Source organism: Calidris pugnax, unplaced genomic scaffold (genome assembly GCF_001431845.1).
Source record: "Calidris pugnax isolate Ruff unplaced genomic scaffold, ASM143184v1 scaffold17, whole genome shotgun sequence".
NCBI classification, from domain to species: Eukaryota; Metazoa; Chordata; class Aves; order Charadriiformes; family Scolopacidae; genus Calidris; species Calidris pugnax.
Genome location: NW_015090794.1, coordinates 917,238 through 932,793, shown reverse-complemented (window position 1 = coordinate 932,793; position 15,556 = coordinate 917,238). Strand labels below are relative to the sequence as shown.

Below are 15,556 nucleotides of genomic sequence, written 5' to 3'. Positions count from 1 at the left end.
CGCCGCCAGCCGCCAAGATGGCGTCGGCCCTGGAGCAGTTCGTCAACAGCGTCCGGCAGCTTTCGGCCCAAGGTGACCGTGAGAGGGGGTGGGGGGGGAGCCGCGTGTGGCGGGGAGCCAGCGGGGCCTGAGGAGGAGGAGGGGGCGGCGGCGGCCGGTGGAGCCCGCCAGGCCCCGCGCGGCTGTGGAGGGCGGGCCGAGGCCTGTCCGCCCCCTCACCGTTCTTCCCTCAGGCGCGGGTCCCTTTGCCGGGCTATAATTCAGGGTTCCCTCGGCCTCGGAGGGATTTCGAGGGGTTTCGCCGCCGCTGGTTTGACAGGGTGTGAGGGGCCGGCTGTGCCCTTCACAGCGCTCCCTCTCCCGGGGCAGCGGCACGGTGGGCGGCTTTCGGTAGTTGGAGGTCTCCGGGTGAGGGGAATGAAGGCGGCACCGGCGGCCGTGTCAAAATCAGAGCCTTGGAAATCTGGGGGCGAGGAGCGGGCATCGCGGGGACCTGAAGTGGGATCGTATAGCCCAGACTGTCACCTGACTGATGAGCATGCAAGTTGTAGCGTGTGTGTTTTAAAATAAATTTCAGAAATGTTAGCTTCTGGGGGCAAAGTGGAGCGTGGACAGAAGAGTCCTGCCTTGCCGAGGAAGCATGCGATAGGAGGCCCGAGACTGTACATCAGACTTGCCATAACCGAGTGTTCAGAAAGTGTTTTAATAACCATAGTTAGCATTCCTTAGTTTCATGGCCAAACTCCTAATTTTCCTGTCTGTGGGCACAGTGTTTCCTAGTTCTTGGACTTTCTCCCTGTGTTGATGCTCCCAAAAATGTGTCCTGAGTGTTTCTCTGCATGGCATGTTTGCTCCCTGGAACTGATCTAAAATTGATGCTTTCTTCTCTGGCAGTTACTTTTAGGTGGAGTTCCAGCTTTCTCTTACTTTGGTTTAACTTATTCAATACAGAGTATTTTTACTGGGGTTATTGGATACAAGAGACAAATCATACCTGCAAGGTGTGGGTACAAACCAGATGAAAGATGGTTCTTTGTTCTCCTTGTAGTTTAGCTGGAGAACTTTTTATTACAAGGTTTTGTGGATGCAAAAGGTTCAAGGAGAAACTGGTTGACTTTATGGAAGTTCTCCCATTCGGGATGAGCCAAATAGATGTTCTCTGTGAGAAAGTAAATCCAGGCTGCTGAAGGTCATGAGAGCACACAGGAGAAGTCCATGTGCTTTTGGTGGTGTTGGTTTCTGGTTATTAGCATTTGGCTGCATGAGAGGTGACATAAATGGACATTTAGTTGTGCCTGGTGTGGGTATTTCTACTTACGCTGTAAGTTGTTCAGTGTGTGTTTGTGGGTAGAGGGCTGTTTTGAGGGGTTTTGCTTTGTTGTTTAGGGGAACGCTAGATATTAGCTGTAGAATAGGTGGATTTCTCTACAGGGGGGGACACCAGAGCTAAGGTTTTGCAATGCTTGAATACCGTTATCAAACCAGAGTGCTTTACAAGCCTTAGTCCTTCCCATGTTTATGCTTAGAGTTTTTAATTCTGAATGGGGAAAGCAGTTTTGGGGATGGGTTTCTGGGGTTCCTGGGCTCTGATCCCTCTGTTACTTCAAAGCTAACGTTTCCTTGCTAGGGCTTCGCAGGTTTGTTTTTCAAAGGAAAAGGCCAGAGAACTAAGGATAGTGTAAATCTGAATGAATGGAGGCACTATTCCTCATTTCATGAAGATTTTTGTAAGGGTGAGAGAACCTCTGTTTTTTCTCTCTAATCTGCAAGGATTGAACACTGGAACAATACTCAGCTTCAGAAAGGCATAGTTTTAATTCAAGTAATTGTGGGGGGAGGAAGAGTTTGAAAGCAGTTCATGATAATGGAAGTAGTTCATGGTCTACTTTCTTTCTAAGGTTTTTTGGACTCGCCATACTTTCCTGTTTCAAAATAGTTGCCTTTCATGCTGTGTTCATAGCTTACAACAAATAGAATAACACTGTAGATATACTTACATGAAGTAAATTTAAGAACAGGGTTTTTTAATCCTTTTGTTATAGGTACTTAGTTGTAATTTTAATGTCTGCTTCAAAAAAAAATGCTTATGAGCCAACCTGAAGAGTGGATAGGGCACTTGAGAAGCAGCAAGGAACAAGCGCTAGTATTGGGGTTTTTTAGAAAACTGTTATTTTTCTACTGTTTTGGGTTTTTTTGTGCCTACAAGGCACAACTATAGATAAACCTATCCGCATGAGGCATGTTGAAAACTAATGCCTATCATATTAAAGAAAAGCAAATTCTCTGGGTGACGCTACTTTTTCCTCCAGTTATATAGGGAAGCAGGGTGTAATGAAGTATGGGAATGTATGGGTGTTCTCTAATTGGAGTTTGACACCGATGTTTTGTATTTCAGGGCAAATGACCCAGCTTTGTGAACTGATCAATAAAAGCGGAGAACTGCTAGCAAAAAATCTTTCCCATCTGGATACAGTGCTTGGTGCCCTGGATGTGCAGGAACACTCGTTAGGAGTTCTTGCTGTCTTGTAAGTGTTGCTTTCTTTTAATTAATTATCTTTACTATTAAAACTTCAGGAACATGCTGAATTGTCAACTAAATGCTTTTTCTTTTGGGCATAAATGTTTCCAGTGTGCATTTTTTAGAGTGGTGCTTAGTTTCCTTCAGTGATGCACATTTTATTAATAAAAATACTAAGGCAAATTTGTATTTTCAAAAGAAAAAAACAACTCTGGAGCTTGTAAATGTTGCTAGTGTCAAATGGTCATACTGGGAGTTTGTTTTCCTTAAGGCTGTATCTATTTCTCTTGTTTATGTCTGTATAAATGCTTTTCCATATGTGTTCAGCAAAAAGGTATAGAAGTAACTTTTAAAACTTGATTCACAGGGCATTAATGCACCGAACTGTAAGCACGAAACAATGCTTCTTTTTATCATAGTTCTTGGATTTTTGTCTTTAGACAGCACTGAGACTCTTGGGGCTGTCTGTAGTTTAAGATAATACTTGAAGTGTCTTGGTGATGGTGAGGTAAGGTGAGGATACTAGTCCCTGAAGCTCCAACTGTTGTTTCTAGCTGTACCTAACTGCAAGTGAAGCGTCTACAGGTTCCACTGTTACTTTAAAGTTCTCTTGTAAAGGAAAGATCAGAACTCTAGTACTTGTTCTGCTTCCCTTTTGAAACAAAATGACTGTAATACACAGAGGTAATGTGCTTAATACTACAATTCACTAGCATCTCATAAAAATGCATTAGGGAATTTACGGAAAGCAGGGCATCACTACTGCATTAGCAGAAGGAATGTATCATGGGGTACATGAAAACAGTCATTAAAACAGGAGGAAGAAGGAAGATAACTGTTGATAAGAAATACTGTGTAAAATGTATTATTTGAAGAGATGGTATCAGTGGAATGTATAGGAAAGCTCTCCCAGCTGAAACTCTCCAGTGGCAAACTCATGTGCTGGTAGAATTAAACTCTGGAGAGACAGGGAAGGGGTGGCAGCACAAAACTGGACACTCGTAAGCCTTGGGAATGTCAGTTTGAGATCTAGGTGGGTTTGAACTGCATATTACAGTGTGTAGCAACTGAAGTATAGGCAGGGCTGGGTACCACCCAACAGCATTAATCAGAGTAGTTTTTTTCTATATGTTTTTGTGACGTTTGTAGGAGGCATAGCTAGAGTTTTCATTGCCCTCAGATGAGCATAATCGTAGCTCATCTCACTGGAGAAGCAATGTGTGAGGCTACAGCCTAAGGAACCAGCAGAGATGGAAAGAAACTGGAAGAGAAGAAAAAGGCCTCCAAACGAAATACGCATCTAATAGTTGAGAAATCTTGAGCACATTCAAGCAGGAGATGGCTGCAGGACAGGCAAAGAAGTGCTGTGGCCGAGTATTACAATTTATCATCGTTAGCCAGTGATTTTAACTGCTGTACCAGATAATATGATCTTTGTTTGCCGTAGTTTGTTCTAAATTGTAGTTTGCTCTAGATTGAGAATGGGGGTGGGCACGGAAAGTATGTTTTCAAATGTTGTGCAGCTCCTGGGGAAATGGTGTGCCATCTGTTATAAACACTTTGGATTTGTTTGCAAGCATCTACGTGCGTCTGCAGAGACTTAGCAATGAAGATGAAGCCTTTTTATTAATATCCAAATGTTAAGTGTTAAATCTTTGTTGTTGTTGTTTTTGCTTTAGGTTTGTGAAGTTTTCTATGCCCAGCATCCCTGACTTCGAAACGTTATTCTCACAGGTGCAGCTTTTTATCAGCACTTGTAATGGAGAACACATTAGATATGCAACAGACACTTGTAAGTTAACCTCACTTTCAGACTTGATATATTTTCAGATAGTGTGGTTTTATTGATTATTTTTTTCACTGTTGTTTTGTTTTGTTTTTCTTTATTCTATTTAGTTGCTGGCCTGTGCCACCAGTTAACAAATGCCCTTGTGGAGAGAAAACAGGTGAGCAAGTATCATCTACTACAAATAAATTACCTACAATATCTGAGCTCTTAAAGGGGGATGTTACCAGTCTCTTACTTCATAAAGATTTGCTACTAACTTCAGGTTAAGTATTTTTGTTCAGCACCTTACTTATTAAGTTTACAGAGAGGTAATTAACCTAAACCAAGATTTTTAAGACTTCTTTAAGGAAAATATAAGAAAGATTAAGTTTTTGAGGGGAGAGCCACCTAAAAATGTGCTCTTGCACAAAAACTAGGAAACCTGCAGTACCAAGAATGTTCTTCAGACAATATGTGCATGAGTAGGGGAGCTGCAAAAGCTATTAGCGCTGAGGAGTCAGTGGTACTAGTTTCAACGTTATTCTCACCAGTGTTATGTAATGTTCCTAATGAAATGATTTAAAATGTAAAGGAAACTTGATTAAGACATATTTGACCAGTGTTTTTGTTGCTAAGATACTGACTTTTTCAGGCCATCTTAGTGAAATCTAGCCTGAAATAGAGATCAAGGCTGGTCTAAGCGGAGTAAAGCCAGAGCCTTGCCTTTGTTATTTGGTGGGAGTTGAGGTGGTCTCATGGAGTCAAGAAGGGTTTTCTTACTGATGCAAATTACTGTATTCCTGATGAGGCTGGCTTTGTGGAGCATAATTTATTTAGTTTATCAGCAGAGGTTGTATGGCCAAGGTTAATTTTATTTTCTGAGAGACTGCAGTATCCTACAAAAAGGGAACCTCAAGTTAACTATTACTTAATGGAACCTGTCAATTAGTGTTATTTTTCATTTGTAAGTGTCAACATAAGATCCAATGTGCTGCCATCTATGAGAAATTATCTGAAAGAGATGTAATTTCTGACAGCCCCTGCGAGGAATTAGCATTCTCAGACAAGCCATAGACAAGATGCAGATGAACACAAACCAGCTGACCTCAATACATGCAGATCTCTGCCAGGTAAGAGGAGCATAAGGGCTTTTTATGAGAGTAAAAGCTTATAAAATACTTATAAACCTTTGAGGATATGCATGTTCACATATTGCAATGTAAAAATGGCTTTTAACTGTTTTGGTTTTTTCAATACTAAACATGCAGATCTCTGCCAGGTAAGAGGAGCACAAGGGCTTTTTATGAGAGTAAAACCTTATAAAATACCTATAACCCTTTGAGGATATGTATGTTCAAATATTGCAATGTAAAAATGGCTTTTTGTTTTGTTATTTTTTCCAATATAATATGGTATACTGAAATAAAATCCCCTTCTAGCAATGTTAAATGTTCTCTGTATGTCCTCAGATCTTACACTTTATTGATGACCTCTGAAAGTCTTTTGGCATCCCTTCTCTCTGGGCTGAAAGTCACACACAGCTTCTCTTGGGCAGTATAAGTGTAATATCCAGATACTGTTTGCTCAAGTTTGACAAAAGGCATGTTTGTCTCGGTGTCTTTGGCCTGGATTTGCACTTCTGTCTTGTTCTTGGCTCCTGGGATTTAGGGCTGGACAGGAATGTTTAGTCCAATATTCAGTGCTGCCAGCACAGTAGTCTGGAAGGCCTGGAGTTTGTCAGAGTCTAATTTCTTTGGGATTCAGATAATTTATAAGAATTCATAATCAGTGATAAAGGTTTCTCAAATATCATGATACGCTGAATAATCTGTGTTACAGCACTGCTGATGTGCACTTCTTTTTTTCACTCTTGGAGAAGTGAGATTTATTAAATTTTATTAGATGAATATAGTTTCAACTGCTTCCTTGTGGAAATTTGAATGCAAATGGCTAATTTATGAAAACTTGATTTATTTTCTTGTAGCTCTGTTTGTTAGCAAAATGCTTTAAACCTGCCCTCCCGTATCTAGATGTGGACATGATGGATATTTGTAAAGAGAATGGGGCATATGATGCGAAGCACTTTTTATGTTATTACTACTATGGTGGGATGATATACACTGGGCTAAAGAACTTTGAAAGAGCACTCTACTTTTATGAACAGGTAACTTTTTAAATAAAATGGTAAGTCTGAAGTGTGATCAACTGAAAGGCAAAAGTAGCATGTGTGATAGTGCTGAGAGAACAGGTCATCTTTGAATTGCCACCAAGGAAGGCCATAAAAGCAGTGAAGTACAAGTACAAGCAGTCTTCCCAACTATTTTCATTTAACCTTAGGGGTATAATTCTACTAATGGATCTATGCTGTTCATCGTTCACAGAGGTTTTGCTTTAGCACATGTGTTCATCATAGTAATAGGTAAAAACTGATTTGGTTTAGTGTTCACTATTAGCTCTTTTATGAAAGGTACAGCCTGAATAGTTCTTCGTAGCTTATAAAGTGAAGTAACAAGCAAACTGTCTTTAGAGGTGTTTTCCTTTAAGAAGGTCTCTTACAGCCAAGTAACTATTGCACCACAAAACTATGCAACTCAAAGGTTGATGTTAAATTTATCTCCCTATAAATATTTTTCAAATGCCTGCTTATTACTGCTTGCATAGAAACAGGTCACAGGCTGACATTCAGAATTGTGTATTCTTAAAGAAAAAATAATGTAGTGGTTTTGCTAAGACCTTTCCTAATTTTATGAGAGGAGTTATACTTCTTCAAGGCTCTCACAATATTTGCTGCTTTCGCTTTCTCTGTGAAAGAAGATCACAAAATTGGGAAAAATTCATGTATGTATGGGAGGAGACTCTGTTAAATGTGCAAAATAAACTGGTGCAGTCATCTTGTTTTCTGTAAACAAAGGGGAGCTCTTGAGTAGCAAGCAGTGTCATAGGAAACTAAAATTCCTTTTCCCTATTTTGCTGACCTTTTTCAGCATACTTAAAGATGAGGTCTGATGATGTCATAGTTTTATAAAACCTCTTTAAGGTTTTGTGTAAATCCAGGTTCTACAGGAACTGTATAATTGTTCCTGGTAACAAGTAGCTAGAGGTGCTTTCTAGTACGACTTTAGATACATACTAAGGAAAGAAGTTTTGTTTTTATCTTAACAGAGTTATTCTAAGGTAGGCATCACTGTAACATGTGGCCAAGGTTAATTTTATTTTCTGAGAGACTGCAGTATCCTACAAAAAGGGAACCTCAAGTTAACTATTACTTAATGGAACCTGTCAATTAGTGTTATTTTTCATTTGTAAGTGTCAACATAAGATCCAATGTGCTGCCATCTATGAGAAATTATCTGAAAGAGATGTAATTTCTGACAGCCCCTGCGAGGAATTAGCATTCTCAGACAAGCCATAGACAAGATGCAGATGAACACAAACCAGCTGACCTCAATACATGCAGATCTCTGCCAGGTAAGAGGAGCACAAGGGCTTTTTATGAGAGTAAAACCTTATAAAATACCTATAACCCTTTGAGGATATGTATGTTCAAATATTGCAATGTAAAAATGGCTTTTTGTTTTGTTATTTTTTCCAATATAATATGGTATACTGAAATAAAATCCCCTTCTAGCAATGTTAAATGTTCTCTGTATGTCCTCAGATCTTTCACTTTGTTGATGACCTCTGAAAGTCTTTTGACATCCCTTCTCTCTGGGCTGAAAGTCACACACAGTTTCTCTTGGGCAGTATAAGTGTAATATCCAGATTCTGTTTGCTCAAGTTTGACAAAAGGCATGTTTGTCTCGGTGTCTTTGGCCTGGATTTGCACTTCTGTCTTGTTCTTGGCTCCTGGGATTTAGGGCTGGACAGGAATGTTTAGTCCAATATTCAGTGCTGCCAGCACAGTAGTCTGGAAGGCCTGGAGTTTGTCAGAGTCTAATTTCTTTGGGATTCAGATAATTTATAAGAATTCATAATCAGTGATAAAGGTTTCTCAAATATCATGATACGCTGAATAATCTGTGTTACAGCACTGCTGATGTGCACTTCTTTTTTTCACTCTTGGAGAAGTGAGATTTATTAAATTTTATTAGATGAACTTAGTTTCAACTGTTTCCTTGTGGAAATTTGAATGCAAATGGCTAATTTATGAAAACTTGATTTATTTTCTTGTAGCTCTGTTTGTTAGCAAAATGCTTTAAACCTGCCCTCCCGTATCTAGATGTGGACATGATGGATATTTGTAAAGAGAATGGGGCATATGATGCGAAGCACTTTTTATGTTACTACTACTATGGTGGGATGATATACACTGGGCTAAAGAACTTTGAAAGAGCACTCTACTTTTATGAACAGGTAACTTTTTAAATAAAATGGTAAGTCTGAAGTGTGATCAACTGAAAGGCAAAAGTAGCATGTGTGATAGTGCTGAGAGAACAGGTCATCTTTGAATTGCCACCAAGGAAGGCCATAAAAGCAGTGAAGTACAAGTACAAGCAGTCTTCCCAACTATTTTCATTTAACCTTAGGGGTATAATTCTACTAATGGATCTATGCTGTTCATCGTTCACAGAGGTTTTGCTTTAGCACATGTGTTCATCATAGTAATATGTAAAAACTGATTTGGTTTAGTGTTCACTATTAGCTCTTTTATGAAAGGTACAGCCTGAATAGTTCTTCGTAGCTTATAAAGTGAAGTAACAAGCAAACTGTCTTTAGAGGTGTTTTCCTTTAAGAAGGTCTCTTACAGCCAAGTAACTATTGCACCACAAAACTATGCAACTCAAAGGTTGATGTTAAATTTATCTCCCTATAAATATTTTTCAAATGCCTGCTATTACTGCTTGCATAGAAACAGGTCACAGGCTGACATTCAGAATTGTGTATTCTTAAAGAAAAAATAATGTAGTGGTTTTGCTAAGACCTTTCCTAATTTTATGAGAGGAGTTATACTTCTTCAAGGCTCTCACAATATTTGCTGCTTTCGCTTTCTCTGTGAAAGAAGATCACAAAATTGGGAAAAATTCATGTATGTATGGGAGGAGACTGTTAAATGTGCAAAATAAACGGGTGCAGGCATCTTGTTTTCTGTAAACAAAGGGGAGCTCTTGAGTAGCAAGCAGTGTCATAGGAAACTAAAATTCCTTTTCCCTATTTTGCTGACCTTTTTCAGCATACTTAAAGATGAGGTCTGATGATGTCATAGTTTTATAAAACCTCTTTAAGGTTTTGTGTAAATCCAGGTTCTACAGGAACTGTATAATTGTTCCTGGTAACAAGTAGCTAGAGGTGCTTTCTAGTACGACTTTAGATACATACTAAGGAAAGAAGTTTTGTTTTTATCTTAACAGATGTATAATTGTTCCTGGTAACAAGTAGCTAGTGGTGCTTTCTAGTACAACTTTAGATATATACCAAGGAAAGAAGTTTAGTTTTGTTTTGATCTTAACAGGGTTATTCTAAGGTAGGCATCACTGTAACATGATATGTTTTGAGTAGCTTGTATAGAATTTACTTTTTTTAGGATGCTTTTGGATAATTAATTGTGATGGAAGTTAGTTAAGCTTTAATGCTCAAAGATGTATCCTTTGATACACACAGCTTTAAACTCAGATTTTTGTTAGTGCAGTAGCTACCAGGATCTACCAGTAAGTACACTAAATTTCTATTGCATTTCTTTCTTTCTTGCTTAGGCAATAACTACTCCAGCCATGGCAGTCAGTCATATTATGTTGGAATCATATAAAAAGTATATTCTAGTTTCTTTGATACTACTTGGCAAAGTTCAGCAGCTACCAAAATACACTTCCCAGATAGTTGGTAGATTCATTAAGGTAAGTCTTGTGAATACAGCTAAATAATATATCAACATATCTGAATTTATACATATTTTCTTTCTACACTAGTTTGATGGTGCTGTTTATCGTTCCAGATAATGAAAAATAATGTACAATGTGCCAGAGTACAACCTCTTGCTGCCTTTCTAGTGTGCTATACCTAAAGATTGTCTGGTAGCTTCTGTCTATTACGAACAAAGTAATGATACAGGCTTTTAAAATTAAATTTGCAAAAACTCAAGGGTTGAATAGTACTTACTGATATTCTCTTCACTAATACTGCACATCTCTTGATAGCGTTTTGTGTTAGAACTCAAACAAGACTCAGATTTCACTTGGCTTTCAATATGCAGAGTCCTTGTAAAAACATTCAACCTGCACCTTCATCTAGTTGAAGTGTGAAATGCGAAATAGTTTATTCCAAAATCCCAGCTGTGTAAAGAATAAAAGCTTTTGAAAAAGCTGCAGGTTTGGAGTCCATAAACATTCTGATTAGGAGGTGTAGGATGGGAGACAAAACTGCTAGCGAGAGAGTTCTGATCCTAGGCAATAACACACTTTTGAAAGTTAGTTCTTATTTAACACTGTTGATTCGTGACCAACGTTTTAAAGAGTTCAGAAAACCTTCGAACGTCAGATACTGATAAGCAAGCTCAACCAATTGCCATTTGAAAGTCATTTAAGTCAACTCTCTGATTCACCCTCTGATTCTCTGTTGTTCGTGCTGTGATTCACTGTCGCCTGGGATGACAGTGTCTTAGAGGGTAGAACAAATACAGTCGGTGGGCAGTGACTGGTCAATACGCTGCTTACTTCACATGCTGGTCAGCTAATGGGCTTTTTCTGGTTCTCCTGTAACTAGAACTGTCAGACAGAGGTCATTGAATGATGTTTACTGCGTCTTACATTGCAGTAATACGTATGGAGTGTATGAGGATCTGTCACTGCTGTAAAGCCATGTATGGGCATCACGTCATTTTTATGAGATGCTTGATCTACTTACATTTCCTTTTATGCCTGCATGGTTTGTAATGTTGAAGTAGCGAGTAGATTTTGTGAGGCTGGTTGAACACTAGGTTTTTTTAAGAAGAGTTCTCATTTTTTCTAATTGCAGCCCCTTAGCAATGCTTACCATGAATTAGCGCAAGTTTATTCAACCAATAAACCCTCGGAGCTTCGAAATCTGGTGAACAAACACAGTGAAACATTCACAAGGGATAACAATATGGGGCTGGTTAAGCAATGCTTGTCATCTCTCTACAAAAAGAATATTCAGAGGCTAACCAAGGTAAGATCTAGGGGTTTTGTTTTGCTGAGAAATTGTGATTAGTTTTTTTTCAACGAGTGTCTCTCTGAAATGTATTCAATTCAGAGCGAAATGTTAATGAAGTAATGTCACAGAGAGATGACTAAAACTGAGATTTGTGTGTCTGAAAGAAATGAGACTGAAATGCTTTATAGGAAACCAATTCAGTTGACTACTTATGCATTATTAAAAAGGTGGTTTAATCGGTTTGTGTCTCACGGGGATTTGCCCATGAGATTTTCATACATAATCAAAAAAGTTGTGAGCGCTGCTACCAAATGACCTTCATCTATTCCAGAAATAGGAAAGCTGAACTTTACAGGTCACTTCATTAGAGAAGAGTGAGTTAGTGGCATGGATTTGGGAAGGAAAAGGCAGCGGTGGAGTGATGTGCTCCTTCAGCTGAGAGATCAGATTAATCCTCAAAGATGATCAGGGACAGGTCTTTTTTTGCAAACCCACATGTTTGTTGCAGTGGAACTAAGTTCAGAAGTAATGCAACACGTGTCCCTTGAGAGAAATTCAAGGGAGGGACAGTCACCTTATTCATGGAGAAAGGTGAGGGAAGAGGTTGGGCTCTTCTGTTTCTGGAGTAAAAAGGAATTACAGAAACGGACTAATGACTCCATTTGTTCTGCATAAATCACAGTGCAACAAATTGGTACCTTTGGAGGAAGAAATGACTTCACTCTCATGGTGCTTTTATAAATAATAACTCTGTGATCCACTTGTTTCTTCCCATAAGACTTCAAAATAAGATTGTGTAGGCCATGAAGGATTGATAGGGGAAGTTCTTAGCATCTAGTTTTAACTGCTTAATACTTTCTAAATTTCAGACATTTTTAACATTGTCATTACAAGACATGGCAAGTCGGGTGCAGTTGTCGGGGCCCCAGGAAGCAGAAAAATATGTCCTCCACATGGTAAGACTTGTGACTTGGCTAAACTATCCTATTGTAAAAACTGGTCTGATTTAAGACTCTAAGCATTTGGTTTGGCAGGGCAAGTTTCGAATGGCTGAAGAATGGTTCTTTTTCAGGTTGAAGGAAAGACTGTCAGTCTGCTGTGGTGTTTAGACTGTTTTAAAAAAAAATCTTAAAAGATACTCTCTGCCTAAGATAAAGCATGCATCGTTTGTCTTTGGGAAGCTGTTAGGAAGTAAAAAGTAAACAAGATCATTCCACAAGGATTCTGTGTGTTGTAGTTACCCAAAATTCTGTGCTTAGTGATACCTTGCATTAAACACTCTCTCATTTCAGATAGAAGATGGTGAAATCTTTGCAAGTATTAATCAGAAGGATGGTATGGTCTGTTTCCATGATAATCCTGAAAAATATAACAATCCAGCTATGCTTCATAACATCGATCAGGAGGTAAATCTTTAAGATACTAACTGCTTTTGGAATTCCTACTAAAGAACCTTAGTCTGTGATCAGAGCACTGCTGGGAGAAGCCAGTGTAGGTAATTTGCACGTAGAGGCTGAGAGCTAGAAATTGTTATTTGACTGTTTCACAGCACCAGTATTTAAAGCTTTTTAGATTGATTGTCTGTTCCTGTCAATACATTCCCTGTTGTATCTTCTGTCCAGCTTGAGATGTTTCCGTAGTTGTATCTTCTGTCCAGCTTGAGATGTTTCTGTAGACTGACTGCTTAATGTTGGTGATGGGAAGTTCCTTGAATTGAATGGGTTAGAAAGATTAGGTTTGGAGTTTTAGATTTCAAGGGTCACTTCCACTGGCTCTGGATAAGCTGCCTGTAGGTTGAGGTGGTTGACCCACATGGGACACTATCAGTGGCCTTAAAAAGGATCGTTAGGAAGATGTGGATCAAAATAATGTGTCAGAGCCCTTTTTTATTCCCTTTCTTTGGGAGAAGAGGGATGAGAACATTTTGACATGGAGCTTTTGTGATGGCGAAAGTTACTGGTTCTGCAAAGCACAGCCTTGAAACATTTTGACATGGAGCTTTTGTGATGGCAAAAGCTACTGGTTCTGCATAGCACTGCCTTGAAAAATCTTGAAGATCATGTACAAGCTGGACAAAGTAATCAACTTAATATATATTTTTAAGATGCTGAAATGTATAGAGCTTGATGAACGACTGAAAGCCATGGATCAAGAGATCACTGTGAACCCTCAGTTTGTGCAGAAGGTAATTGATTTAGTGTCTTGTAAGAGTATGTCAGAGATTCAGTGCAGTGAGGATGTGTTGCACTGAATGTCAGTATTTACAGTGTTAATAATTACATATTAGTAGTAGTAATATGTGCATAAACACCATGCTTTAAAACAAAAAGGAAGTGCATGTTGTTTCATATGCGCTTTATTTTCATACCTGTTAACTTCAAAGAACTGTGTGTCTCAAAGGTGAACCTTCAAACCTGTTTTTGAAAACAAATAACTCTCTCCCTTCCAGAGTATGGGCTCTCAAGAAGATGACTCAGGGACCAAACCATCCAGTTATTCCTGAAATTCATGTTGCTCACCACTCCGCTTTCAAGTAAAAGCTTATGAAAGAGTCACGCCTGGAAGAGGGCATTGAGGAGTTCCACGAAGAGAGCAGAGAGAACTGAGCTTTGCTTTTCACCTGGACATTAAGAAAATAAAAGAACACCCTCTCAGTACTGTATAATATCAGAAATACTCTCTGCAAAGAAAAAGGAAATCTCAAAAGAAACTTAAAAGTCTGTTGTGGATTTATTTATCTTCAGATTAACATCGTTAATGCATTAAATAATCTACCTTTTGTTTTAAAGGGTTTGAATGTTGCTGTGTTTCTGTAGCAGTCCTTTTTTCTCTTCTGAAAAAAAAAAGTGTTATTCAGGGAAGAATACAAACTAGTGTTGGTTCACTTACAAGATAATTACTGGTTCATTATTCTGTATTTAAAGTTGGCTCAAAGTGCAGATTTATCATATGTATGGTGGGGGGAGAAAGGTGGATTTTAAGTAAATTCTCTACATTATAATTTGCATATGCCCAGGGTAGCTGGCTGCTGTCTATTAAATGAAATAAGAACCGTGTTCTTCTCAAAAGGATGAGCGTTTTAACGAGTCCTTTTAAGGTAGTTTTGCTGAAAAGCAGAAATCACTGTAGAGAATCCATACGCAACAGCTATTTATGGTTTTAAATTTCTGGTACAAAATATCTCCTAATAACATTTGCTCTTAGATCAAACTTAGTAGACCTAAACAAAAGGATATTTGAAAGATCTTGGTGTTCTGGAGGATTCTAGATAGGAAGTTGTTCACACCAAAATAAATTTAAATTTTTATTCCTAGGCAATTGGCATGAAGGTATTCAACAGGCTAATACTTTTCTGTGGTGGTAGAAAGTGAAGGCCATGCTATAGATATTTGTTTACAGAGAAAATAATTTTATGTGAAACATAGAATTGTGTACAGCTCTCAAAATGCAGGATTTTATTTGGAAATAACATGCTGCAATGCTATCTAGTTTTTAATTCACTGTTTTAAACATGAGAACTTTTGTTGTTGGATTCTTTAAGTGCTTCACCCCTTAAATCAATAGGGACTTTAATTTTTCTGTCGCTCTCATGTATTTGAAGATTCTCACTGTTAAAACACCTTTGAAACACTCTGTGTCGGTGCAAACCTCCTACTCCTGGGCATAAATAAACCTGTGGCCAAGTCAGAACGCGAGAAGCTCGGCATCCAGTGCTTCCTGCTCAAACGCCTGACCAGGAGCTGCTGCCAAAGCCCCCGGCTTTTGTTCAGGAGCCCAAATGGGAGCTGAGTGTTTCTGGCTCTTGCCATGCAAAGCTTGTTTGTATCCAGGTCACCCGTAGCTGAAAATATTCCATTTGTGCTTCCAGTGCTGATACAGGAACTGTTGGGGTTTTCGTTTAAAACTCATCTCTTAATTCTAGCTGAGCCTCTGTGGCAGCGGTGTCCTTTTGAGTAGAAGGGAAATGCCCCCAGCTTGTTCTTCTAGATGGTGAGTGACATTTTTAAACGTATAAAATAGCAGTTTAGTATTGAACACAGCATAGGTCCGTAGTGTTAGTAGCTCACCATGGAGTACTTGTGCTTCCTATCGTAGAGACTTCAATGTTTGAAGGCAACTTTTACACCTGATCAGAAAGCGAAACCTTGGGGTTTTTATTTTTT

General features: G+C 38.9%; 1 protein-coding gene across 3 annotated transcripts; it reads left to right on the top strand.

The window, feature by feature from the left end:
* Positions 1-6: 6 nt before the first annotated feature.
* Positions 7-14,908, top strand: COPS3 (COP9 signalosome subunit 3). Of its 3 annotated transcripts, XM_014936583.1 has the most exons (12): positions 7-72; positions 2,396-2,525; positions 4,198-4,310; positions 4,415-4,464; positions 5,324-5,416; positions 6,271-6,450; positions 9,977-10,117; positions 11,235-11,408; positions 12,263-12,349; positions 12,686-12,799; positions 13,498-13,578; positions 13,843-14,908. In XM_014936583.1, exons 1-12 carry the CDS (start codon positions 18-20, stop codon positions 13,894-13,896), a joined length of 1,272 nt encoding a protein of 423 aa, XP_014792069.1. In that variant the 5' UTR covers positions 7-17; the 3' UTR covers positions 13,897-14,908. The 3 variants fall into 3 exon arrangements, with proteins under 3 accessions (XP_014792069.1, XP_014792070.1, XP_014792068.1); XM_014936584.1 differs by lacking the exon at positions 11,235-11,408; XM_014936582.1 differs by lacking the exons at positions 7-72; positions 2,396-2,525; positions 4,198-4,310; ... (1 more) ...; positions 5,324-5,416; positions 6,271-6,450 and adding exons at positions 7,599-7,754; positions 8,460-8,639.
* The last annotated feature ends 648 nt before the right edge of the window (positions 14,909-15,556 follow it).